The sequence below is a fragment of the Engraulis encrasicolus genome, chromosome 13, assembly GCF_034702125.1.
Source record: "Engraulis encrasicolus isolate BLACKSEA-1 chromosome 13, IST_EnEncr_1.0, whole genome shotgun sequence".
NCBI classification, from domain to species: domain Eukaryota; kingdom Metazoa; phylum Chordata; class Actinopteri; order Clupeiformes; family Engraulidae; genus Engraulis; species Engraulis encrasicolus.
Genome location: NC_085869.1, coordinates 6875483 through 6887982, shown reverse-complemented (window position 1 = coordinate 6887982; position 12500 = coordinate 6875483). Strand labels below are relative to the sequence as shown.

General features: G+C 45.1%; 2 protein-coding genes across 2 annotated transcripts in view; one reads left to right on the top strand and one right to left on the bottom strand.

Moving 5' to 3' along the window:
• The first annotated feature begins 5817 nt into the window (after positions 1-5817).
• On the top strand, positions 5818-7529 carry LOC134461586 (E3 SUMO-protein ligase ZBED1-like). Its single transcript, XM_063214477.1, has 3 exons — positions 5818-6482; positions 6698-6995; positions 7501-7529. Exons 1-3 carry the CDS (start codon positions 6198-6200, stop codon positions 7527-7529), a joined length of 612 nt encoding a protein of 203 aa, XP_063070547.1. The 5' UTR covers positions 5818-6197.
• Positions 7530-9868: 2339 nt separating this feature from the next.
• LOC134461577 (SLAM family member 8-like) overlaps positions 9869-12500 on the bottom strand; it is a 61990-nt gene continuing 59358 nt past the window's right edge. The window contains exon 4 of the mRNA XM_063214470.1: positions 9869-9936. Within this exon, the coding sequence (XP_063070540.1) occupies positions 9869-9936 (68 nt within the window). The remainder of the gene's footprint in view (positions 9937-12500) is intronic.

The following is a 12500-nucleotide window of genomic DNA, read 5'->3' as shown; positions in this document are numbered from 1 at the left end:
GGTGACGGTGTAATCGTTTACGCAGACTAAACTGACAAGTCTTACAACAATACAAGCACCAATATAATACATATACATGTTCCATTACATGAATGACCAGTAATTCACATTGGAAAACATATGATTTAAAGTATACAAGGGAATTGGTTGCTATTTTTTGAAGTCTGTGTTGCATGGAATTATGGGTACGTGGTAGCCAGCCTCTCAGCCTGATGCCACTGCCTGGCTCGACTGTCGTCACTCGCTCTCAACCGGCACCCCCCCCCTTCTCCCTCTCTGTCCCTCTCTACCCCACCCTACCTCTCCCCTTGTCTGCTTTAAATCTCTCTCTCTCTCTCTCTCTCTCTCTCTCTCTCTCTCTCTCTCTCTCTCTCTTTTCTCTCTCTCTCTCTCTCTCTCTCTCTCTCTCTCTCTCTCTCTCTCTCTCTCTCTCTCTCTCTCCCCCTCTCTCTATCTCTCTCTCTCTGTCTCTCAAAAGACACTTTGAATTGCCAAAGCATAGTACAGAACATATAAATACAATACAATACAATAATAAGAACAGTAAGACAAAATATGAATGAATGAAAGTGTGTACGTACGTGTGTGTGTGTGTGTTTGTGTGTGTGTGTGTGTGTGTGTGTGTGTGTGTGTCTGTGTCTGTGTGTGTGTGTCTGTGTGCGTGCGTGGGTGCGTGCGTGCATATGTGTTTGTTTGTGTGTGTGTGTGTGTTCGTGCATGCCTGCGTGCATGTGTGTGTGTGATTTTGTGTGTGTGTGTCTCTCTCAAGGTGTGAAAAAAAGACAGGGAGAGGGAGGAAAGGAAATGTACGCATGATTGCCTCCGCTGCTCATACTCTGACAAATAGTTATGGACAAACCGGTTTTCCGGGTACATAGCACTCTGACTCACACTCACAACTCACACTGATAGACGGTGACTGTGCCTCTTTCTGTTTTCCTGTCATGACAGGCCAACAAATGCTGCGGCCTTCAAACACACATTGGTCTTTAAAAGATCCTCTAGAGCTGACTTGACTTGACTAGAACTCTTCTTAAGTGACAACATCTATCACACAAGTCTAACTTGTCAGGATTCATAAGTGAACCGTACTGAGACCACCTCAATAAAGGTCTCAGTACGGTTCACTTCTGAGGGGTCTGGGTACACTTTGGGACATTCACATACAGTATGCGCACAAAATGCTGAGTCACAGGTCTGAGTTCCCAAAATGCTGAAAGGGACAAGGTGTGAAAACACCCTATGACATCACACCCACCCAGGACACAACCCGTTTGAACTGCTGCCATCTGGCAGCAGACACATTGCCATGACAACCAGGACAAATAGACTTAAAAGAGCCATTACTGCACTATGTTGGCAAAGCATAGATTTACACCTAAAGATTAATGTGGATGTCTATGGTTGTGATAGGCTACGTGAGGCTGGGTGTGCGAGGTTTTTGATGCGGGGTGTGTGGATGTGCGTGATGGAACTACACAGTTATGTGCGTGAGAATTATAAATACTTTTCCCAACCTTTTATTATTTTTTTATTTTTTTATTGAATGATCTGGAATGCTCAATTTGCTCAAGTTGTACTTGCTACAATGACAAATAAAAGCTGATGACAAGAAGTAGCTGGCTCTGTGCTACCTTTGCTGTTTTCAAGTTCGATGTTCATGCTGCTGATTTATCGGAGAGGGTGAGTTAATTTCTGTTCTTGTTGAGCCCTCGCACATATTGTTTTGGTGTCAGTGAATAAAAGAGCACTTAACCACTTAGCCGACCTACACCCTTCCAATGCCCTCCAGCCATGCGATTCATCCTGACAGTGATATGCAGTTGTTTGTTCACACCCACCTGTCCAGGCCACGGCTGGGTGTGTCATCTCTCCACTCTCTCCGCAACACAGGCGAGCAACATAACTGTTTCTCCTACTCATACTGTGGAGAAAGGAGTAGTAGTAGTAGTGTGTGTCTGTGTGTGTGCGTCCCAGTGCAAGCCATGCCTGGGGGCGTGTCCTCTGTAAATTGTCTCCCCAAAAAAGTTGAGCAGGCAGACAATGTCAACACAGTGACACACTCACACACGCGCATGCACGCACGCACACACGCACACAATCTGCTCTTACTCAGACACATAGTTATGAAAACCAGTTTTCCTAGGTAGCGGATTTCTTGATGAAAGTTTTCTTCTGCATATCTGTGAACCACACCTTTGCATAGCTACCTCTCTTTTCATTCTGGTACCTTCAGGCGGTGTGGTGACTGAGCCAAACAACACAGAATGACAAAGACTGTAATTGTTAACATAGACTAAGCTGACAGGTAATGCTCCAGTACTTGAATTAATGATAAATCCCATTGGAAGACATGTGTATGGACACAGTGATGGTGAATGTAATGGCTTTCAAATGTAAAGAAATCCCGCACACAGGTCGCAAGGTCGGATGACCGAAACGTTGTATTGAAGTTTGTTGGTGGAATGGACAGTGTGCGGGATTTCTTTACACAACCCACTGGGATAACATCCTACACACCTGCCCAACTACAGAGGTGTGCAAAAGCGTCTTTGTTGAACTGAATGTAATGTCTTTGTCATTTCTTCAGTCATGGCTGAGCAACAAGTGCAGGTGATGCTGCCTCCTTGACACCCACTTCACAATTCCCTTTGTGGTAACAGGAATACTGCACTGTAACAAATAGCTGTTTATTTACGGAAATTCTGCAACAGCATTCTACTGCTTTTCGAAAAAACAGACAACTACTGTGAAAATATTACTTTGAGTCACATATTGAGCATAAACAGTAAGTACTGCACAATAGCAGTATTCGCCGTTGTGGAAAAAACTAGAGATGCACCGGATCCTGATTTTTAGGATCCTGCCGGATACCAGATCCACTGAATAAGATCCTGCCGGATCCGGAACCGGATACCGGATCCTACAAAAGGTTTGAAACATATAGTCTACTCGCACACGTGGGCCCTTTTTATTACGATGGCGCAAACTATTGTTTAGACTCATTGGCTTATTGCCACACTGCCTTCAATAGCCGCTTCCAAAGGGATTTCACTCCATGCAGTGATTGGGGTTGTGAAAGACTGAAAAGCCTAGGCTAGACATGCACCAGACCCTGATTTTTAGGTAACATGCCGGATACCGGATCCACTGCTTAAGATCCTGCCGGACTCGGACCCTGTGAAAAACTCTGTTATCCTGACGGATCCGGATCCGGAACCGGAACCGGAACCGGATCCGGTGCATCTCTAGAAAATAACAAGTTATTTTAGGCAGCACCATTGAAACCCATTCATCCTCCACTTGTCCGTGATCACCATCAAACTTCAATACCACCTGAAGAACTGAAGTCATTCTGACTGGTTAAAGATTATCTGATACTATCAAGCATGATGAAACAATTTCTAAGGAAACTGCAATACTTAAAAAGTGCTTGATGCAGCAAAGTGTGAGTAGCACATGCATTTTGATAGTGATGAAAGTGTGAATGGCTGAAACATTTTAAGAACTTTTAACACTCTTGCAACAAGCAGCCCCATCTAAACCAATCTGCTAATCAGTGCCTGGCCTCACCTGAGTAGGGCTGTTATGCCATTATTCAATTACGGGCGTCACCTGCCAAGGGCCTGATGACTCTGGTCACATGGTACTCTTGCACCTGTATATAAATCTGGACTATCAACACTTCAGTTGCTTGCCTGCCTGCTGGCTGGCCTGCATGGCACAGCATAGCACTTGTTTGCCTACAAGCTTGCCTACAAGCTTGCTTACATGCTTGCACACTTTCCTCTTTGTGAAAGCTTGCTGTATGTGGCATCATTTGTGGCATTGTGGCATATAATGTCCCTGCTGCAAATTAGGCATTGCTTTGAGAGCTAGCTTGTAGTGCTGCTTGTTTGCTGTGCTACTTGGTGCAAAATATTTTTTTAAAGACTGACCAATGCTATATTCATCATTGGCTCATCAAGAGATACAGTAAAAAGCCCACCTTGCACACTATCATTGTAACATAGCACTGTGTACTCTGACATTTTGTTCATGCCCACACTTTCAAAGGACCACCGCAAACCATTTTCTCAATACAGCATTGCGCCATAGTATCATGCTCAAGGCACTCCAGTCATGGTGAACGATGGGAGGGTGGGGTGGTAACATGGCCAGGGTACCACAGTTATGGAGAATGATGGGTGGGGTGGGAAGTTGCCATGGCCATATTCATGAATACAACTATGACCCAGTATTTGCCTGTCATCACACAGTACAATTCAACTTTTTAACTGAAATGTACTGTTATTTTTCTGTAGAGTACTGTTATTTAACAGTTCAATTGCTGCTGAAAAAATTTTATATACTGTGATACATTAAACAGCAATGAGCTGTATTTGATTTTTGGTGTGAAATAACAGTAGAATTACAGGTAAATATAATTGCCAGTAACTGCCGTTATTTTGCAGGGAAATTTTCTTAGAGTGTGCTTAGAGAACACAACACACACACACACACACACATGCACACGCACACGCTCTCTCTCTCTCTCTCTCTCTCTCTCTGTTTCTTCCTGTGACAGCAAGACAGTGTCACTCTCTCTGGAGTAACCAGCCTATCAGGTCCGATGCTGCCGCCTGGCTCCTCACCGCCTGGCAGTGACTCACCGTAATCCTTTGTGTGGAATAAAGAGTGTGTGGTGTGTGTGTGTGTGTGTGTGTGTGTGTGTGTGTGTGTGTGTGTGTGTGTGTGTGTGTGTGTGTGTGTGTGTGTGTGTGTGTGTGTGTGTGTGTGTGTGTGTGTGTGTGTGTGTGTGTGTTAGGGGTGGTACGGTTTATGTGGACAAACCGAACCGTACGGTTTGCTTCTCACGGCACGGGGCATGTGTAAACCGTACGGTGTCCAAGTTTTTTTTGGTGACCAGACGTTCGACGTGCGCATTGTAGCCCGTATGTTACCACGTGGTTATCATTCGCGCCAAAGAAGCGAAACTAAAGGAGGAGCGGCGTGTACAAACATGCTAAGTGAAAGTGAGGAAGGCGGGCCGCCTAGGCCGGACATAGAGGATGCACCATCGTCATTTAAGTCAGGAGTGTGGGACCATTTTGGATTCCGCGTCACTTATGATGATGCTGGCAAAAAAAACGTGGATCGAACGGCAACGATATGCAAACATTGCAGAATGCATGTTCCGTACGCTGATGGAAACACTTCAAACATGGCCAGCCATGTGCGCAGATATCACCCAAGTGTGTTAGTGGAGGGGAGGAGAGGAGGGCCTGCCTAAAAGCCCTTTACCATTAGCGCGGCATTTAAACAACCCCTGGCTGCGGACACCGCCAAGGCCAAATCAATTTCAAAAGCCATTGGTTTATTCATCGCAAAGGATATGCAGCCCTACAGCGTGATGGAAGGTGAAGGCTTCAGAAACATGCTGAAGGTGTTGGAGCCGCGATATGTGATGCCCACTCGGAGATACTTTGGCACGAATGTCATTCCACAGCTATATGAAGAGACAAGACAGGATATAGTTAAAGAGCTATCGGAGGCATGCCAGGTAGCGCTGACAACAGATGGATGGACTTCCAGGTCCACAGAAAGTTACCTAACAGTGACCGCCCATCACATTACGCCCCAGTGGGAGTTAAGAAGCTGCGTGTTACAAACGCGCCCGATATACGAGAGCCACACCAGCGAATTCCTGTCCCAAAAGCTGAGAGAGGTGGTGGAGCAGTGGACGTTGGAGAGGGGCAGCGGCAGTATTCCTGTTACAACGGACAATGCCAAAAACACTGTGAATGCCGTAGGTTTGACGGAGGGACTTGGGCCACAGATTTCCTGCTTTGCGCACACCGTCAACCTGGCAGCCAAAAGTGCAATATCCAATGCCCAAATCGCACGACTGTTGGCGAGAGTCAGAAAGGTGGTAACTTTTTTCCACCGCCGCACTACTGCCGCCTTCGTCTTGAAAACGAAACAGGACTTGCTGACATTGCCAGATCACAAATTAATTCACAACGTGCAAACTCGCTGGAACTCGACATACGACATGTTGGAGCGCTATGTGGAGCAACAGGCGGCCATATATTCCGCCGTGACCGACAAAGACATGAAAAAAAAACAAGGACATTATCCTGTTGAATGACGGTGAGACAAAGCTGGCAGAAGGCCTCATAGAAGTGCTTAAACCGCTGAAGAATGTCACCACCCTCATGAGTACAGAAACATCCCCCTCCGTCTCAATGATCATGCCACTGCAGAGCATGGTGCTGAAAGCAATGGCACAAAGTGCAGATGACAGTTCTGCCATCAAAGACGCCAAGGCAGCCATCAGCAAGGATCTCCAAAGCAGATACAGTGATCCTAGCCTTCAGGACTATCTACACAGAGCCACAGCACTAGACCCAAGGTTCAAGTCCCTGCCTCATCTAGATGAAGCCTGTGTTGACAAAATCTGGGGTGACCTCACAATAGAAGTTGTGAACCTCGAAAAGCAGGTAGGCTATTCTGATGTTCTGTACATATAAAATAGGCCTAGCTTAAATGTTATATATCATTTATAAACTGCATTTAATCCTTTTTTTTGCTATTATAATAGATATATAATAGATGTATATTCCCACTGCCCTGTGGGAGTTACTGTAACTCTGTTACTGTCACCTGCTTCATGCCATTAACATTTCCCAAATGTCTATCGTATGATTCTTGTTAGGCTCAACAAGGCATTGAAGCCCAGGCAAGCACTTCATCCTCAGGAGCAGAATCCGGCCCGCCAGAGACCTCTCCTCCCTCCAAAAAATCGGCCATGGCAACAGTTTTTGCAGACTTTTTTACAACAGAGGCAACAGCAAGTGCAAAACCTTTGTCAGATGTCATAAAGGAAGAGGTCACATCCTACAAGCAAGCTGGCTGCATCTCTGTAGATGAAGATCCCCTCGCATGGTGGAAGAGCAATGCACACAAGTATCCCCATGTGGCGAAGCTGGCACAACGTGACCTGGCTGTCCCAGGTACATCCGTGCCAAGTGAGCGGGTTTTTTCTACAGCAGGGGACATTGTCACGGCAAGTAGGTCTTGTCTCTTGCCAGAAAATGTAGACAAACTGATTTTCTTGCAAAAAAATATGCGAATTAAGTGAAAGGTGGAGGGCTGTCATTAACAGTGCAGTGTTAAGGTTTATTGCAATATTTAATTGAACCTTTCTGTATTTTGTGTATTGTTTTAATATGAGAGTGGCAATTTATGTTTAGATATTTTTTTTTTTAAATATAAGAGTGGCACTTTATATTTTTTTTATTGTTTTTAATCCATATGTTTCTTTTTTAAGCCATATGTTTCAAAGCACTGCACTTTAATTTCAATTGAAAAAAATACACATATTCTCTCTCAGGGATTCGAGTTGTTGATTTTATTTTCTGTTGAGCTGGTTGGATGGTGGGCTCATTATGTTTACAGCCTCATGTTCTCAGGCAATTGTGTGTTCTTCTGTTCAAAAGACTTCGTCTGTTCCTGTAGATGCCACCAGATGGCAGCAAACATCCTGACACTTTTTTGAGTAATAAATGTAAAACATGTTGAAATCATCCATGTCTTCCTTCTTGCTCTATCAAAATACTAAGTTTCTGAAATAAAATAGTGTGCTTAGAGGCAAATGAACCTCTGCATTATTATTACATTATGACTATAATTCTATAACCTTTTGCTGTATCCTAAAATATGGTAAGTTAAGGTAAATGGCAATTAACTGTTACCAGAATGGCAAGGACCAAGGATATTACTAAAGGCACTGTAATTTCATAGTTGTGTAGTACTGTGGTAGTAAAATATTGTAAGTCATTATTACAGTGTTCCACTGGTGTAATGGTGTTTATTACGTCTTATTATATGGTTGTGACGTCATCTGTCGAATGCTCCATTCATTTCAACGGGGCTCCCCAACGTTCGGACGTCTGTTATTTTTCGATAACGGACGGGTTGGTCTATAACAGACCGCTGTCAATGGCAACAAGACTTTTCACTGCTAAAGCGACTTTTCATCAAGACTCTAATCAGCTGCTGTGATAGACAGCACCCGTTGTCCTGGCTACCGCTGTCAATGGCAACAAGACGTTCACTGCTAAAGCCACTGGCTTGTATACAAGTCAGTGGCTAAAGCGAATGTTTCATGTCACTCCGCAGGGGGTCCGGTCTTTTGTCACTCTAATCAGCTGCTGTGATAGACAACACCTGTTGTCCTGGCTAGCCTACCTAGCTGTTGCCTAGCGGTGTTCCACAACGGCACTGTTTTGTTTTGCGCAGCAACAATCTTAACATTAAATAGGTCTAAAGAAATGACCCCGCATGTGTGAATCATTTAAGTATATCCATATAATAAGCGGGTTAACTTTCGGCGAGTCGGTCGCTTTGTGGAATAGCAGCACTTCAGAGAGAACAAGACCCCTCCGCTCCGCGTCGGGGTCTAAAGATTCTCTCTGTCGTGCTGCTATTCCACGGTAGCGACCTTCTCGCCGAACGTTAACCCTTACGTATTATGGGGCCAAGATAAAAAGTAAAAGAAAAAAAAAAAAAAAAACCACGTACAAAACCGTAACCCGTAGACCTCATACCGTGATACACACCGAACCGTGACTTTTTTGAACCGTTCCACCCCTAGAGTGTGTGTGTGTATGTGTGTGTGTGTGTGTGTGTGTGTGTGTTTGTTTTTGTGTGGTCTTTTCCAAAAGGGGTAGTAGTAGTGTGTGTGTATTGGATGTTGCAGGGCCCCAGACAGTTCTTTTGCAGGTGAAGGCGCAGACCCACAAACCCACGCACACACGAACTGTCAAACCGTGTCGTAGCACTGCTTTAACTGTGCGATTTGGTCACGAGGCACGACCAGGATTTCAAACAGTTTTGATTTTCTTGCGACACTGCGATTACACGATCGTGAAGCGAAATCGCTTGTTGTTACCCCATGTACACTGCACGATGCGAGACTCACGATTGACCTGTGATTGAGCAAGAAATCGGCCCGATACTCAAAAACTTGTGCGAGTGTCAAATCAAGATGTCAAGATGGCGGCACAGGTGTTTGTCTTGTCCTGTCTCAGTAACAACGCTATGTTTTAAATGTGTCCCATAACTTGCGTTTACTCTCGCTTGCGCGCTAAATATCGATACACTTGACGCGCATAATTCACTGAAGAATCTATTGTTAACCAACAAATGATGTCGTGGATTACTTTGTTCTACCTGTTGGCGTTCTTCCCGACTTTCCAATCGGGGGGATTCAAGGCTTATCATGGCCTGGATTATTGGAATACTCCTGCAAGGACTATCACGATGCCGTTTATGGTCGGGTTTCATCCTTCACCTTTCCGTTGGACAGAATCGGAGGGAGCGACTCAAATCCCGCATGGAGTGGGGGACTCGGCACTCTCTCCCCTGTGGCTGATAACACCTGCGGCTCGAAACACCCGCCGACAGGCTGTGAATGCCTGGATGTGTATTTTGCTACTCCTGGCAGGTAATATTCACCCAAATCCAGGACCTACCCAAACTGAGCTTGAGACTCCAACTGATCTCAAAAACTCCAACGGGCTGCGCGTCATCCATACAAATGTGCGCAGTCTAATTAACAAAATAGAACCCGTGCGTCTATGGGCAAAGTCAACTGACTGTGACATAATGGTTTTAACAGAGACTTGGCTTAATTCCTCTATTACAAATCAAATGATTCACATTGATGGTTACACTATCTTCCGGTCGGATCGCTTGACAAGAGGAGGGGGCGTTGCAATCTACACCAAAACGTCACTGGACTGCTCCCTCATCGACTCTGTCACTAGACCCAGATTTTTTGAACTGACGGCAATAAAACTTAATATGCCGAACGGCGCTGGCCTTACAGTAATCGGGTGCTATCGTCCTCCTTCTGCATCAGCTGAGGCTGCAACTGCACTGTCAGAAGCACTACAAAAACACACGGACAATGAGCTCCTAGTGCTGGGAGATCTAAACTGGGACTGGTTGTCCGCAACATCCAATGCACTTCAGGACATTTGTGATGCGCTTCACCTCTCGCAGTTGGTGCACGCGCCCACCCGTATTAATGCCAAGGACAATAATAAGTCAACTCTGTTGGATGTAATCCTCACGAATACACCACACAAATACGCCGCTGTTGGTGTATTTTGCAATGATGTTAGTGACCACTGCACTATCGCGTGTGTCAGAAACTGTAAATTACCCAAACCTAGTCCAAGGTATATCTATAAACGGGATTACAAACATTTTAATGATCAAGCCTTCCTGCACGATGTCTATCACAGTGACTTACATTATGTATGTCATATGTCTGCTGTAGAGGAGGCTTGGGACTTTTTTAAATCAACTTTTCTTTTTTTAATTAATAAACATGCTCCTTTGAGATCTTTTAGAATAAGTGGTAAAAACAACCCTTGGTTTAAAGAGGATATTGCTCTGGCTATTAGAGAGCGGGATAGAGCTTGGGCAACTGCTAAGAAACATAATGACCCCAAGCTGTGGGTAAACTACAGGACTCTCAGAAATCGGTGCACAAGATTAGTGAAGAATGCAAAAAGTGGTTATTACCTTGAAATGATAAATGATAATCTAAATGACCCTAGAAAGTTTTGGAAACTGATTAAGTCTGCTGAAGGTGCAATTGCGCCACCCACCCTTCCAAACTCCCTCTCATGTAGCAAGGGGGATATTATAGGGAAACAAAACATTGTAAATGGTTTTAATGAACATTTCATAAATGCAGGGGTTATGACCCAAACCAAAACTGATGTTACAAATACTGACCACACATGTAGCACTACATCCAACACTAGTAGTTTTCAATTTACTCATATACCTTGGTCAGGTCGCTGCAGCTGCAGCTGGGGCGCCAAAGCAAAATAAGATTTATGTTTGGGTTATTGCAGACATTCCTTTTACGATTCTGCGGTAATTCTCATGTGACTGGCCACACGTTTCACGTACAGCAGAATTTCGAGCAACCTATCTCCCAAACCGATCGATTCCATCTGGCGATCGTGCGCGACAAGTCCATCAATGCGGCGATCAATCGCTTCAAGGTGGCGATGTTCGGCCACAATCACTTCAGTCAATTTGTCCATCTGGCGCTGACCTGCCACAAAACCCTCCAAAGCGCGATTCACGACCACATTCTGTGCTCGAATCTCACTGCCCAACCGGTCAATTGAGCCGGACAGCCTGGGGCCCCTAATGGCTGCCCATATCTTTGAGCAAATGCGGTACAGCAGTCCCAAGGATAATCCAATTCCCAAGGAACTTGCCACCAAGTAGCCGAAAGTGTAGACATCTTCTACGTCCTCAATGTTTAACGGAGCCAGACACATGACGTTCCACTTCCCCCACGAGTCCATCACATAGCCAGCCGCCGTCGTCCCATCAGGACAGTTGGGCTCCCCCGAACCCACTTTGATCTTCGAAAAGATGGTGTCAATTGCGTTGAAAGACCAGTTGACCAAATCCATTGTTAATTTCTTTTCAGGAGAACAGGACAGCGTGGAGTCTCAGCAGAAAATTAAAGTCAGACAAGACAGAGTGCAGCAGCCGGGGAAGAGATAGTGAGAGGAGGAGGGGAGAGGGGAGAGGGGAAGGGAGGGGAAAAGAGAGCTCAGGAGCTCTGAAGAAACACGTCCGCCTCCTCCGAGAGCAGAACAAGAGAGCCAAGGTCAGGACTCTTATCTCTCCTTGGAGGACAAGCAATGTCTGGACTCTCTGCCTCCCTCAACTACCACAGGCACCTGGAGACGTTTTTCACTTGCTATGGGACAGTGCAAGGCCGTCCCTGGGACGGTTTGAGCTATGGCTCAGAGTGGGGTGATAAGCTATCCTCTATCCTCCTTTCCCACCCTCCCCCCCCGCCTCCTCCGCACCCCCCCCCCCCCCCCCCCCCTCCCCCCGGTTTTGTACAATGTCTGCGTCTCCACTGCTTATAGCCATAATGAGGTTTTTTGTCTATACCTTGATGTTGTGTTTGCAATGTGGAGCTATGGAATCTTTTTCTCCTCATCCTTACCCAATGTTGTCTAACACTTGTCTAAAACCAAGATTTGTGAAGGTGGATGCGCGCAGTAGCGCAGTTCGTCCCAGGTGTACTAAACTTTGTATTAGTTTACGCTGCTACTAAGTATTGTACCCGAAACACAATTTCGTTGCCTTTTTGACAATTGACAATGACAATAAACTCTTGATTGATTGATTGATTGATTATATCCACCTCGCAGGTGCAGAAGGCACTTACAAACTTGGATTGTAAAAAATCAGCAGGGCCTGATGAAATCGAACCTTTCTTTTATAAAACTGCTGCTTTTTTAATTTCAGACGCAATTGCTACTATTTTTAACCTTAGTTTAACAAGTGGATATATTCCACAAACTTGGAAATCAGCTCAAGTACTGCCACTTTTAAAAGGGGGTGACCCGTCTATCTTAGATAACTACCGACCAATTTCTAGGTTGTCAACTCTAGCTAAAGTG

Coding starts and splice junctions, on each gene's coding strand:
- LOC134461586 (XM_063214477.1), top strand. CDS start 6,198: ATGAGTACAGAAACATCCCCCTCCGTCTCAATGATCATGCCACTGCAG. Junction 6,483..6,697: donor TTGTGAACCTCGAAAAGCAG/GTAGGCTATTCT, acceptor GATTCTTGTTAG/GCTCAACAAGGCATTGAAGC. Junction 6,996..7,500: donor ACGTGACCTGGCTGTCCCAG/GTACATCCGTGC, acceptor CTGTTCCTGTAG/ATGCCACCAGATGGCAGCAA.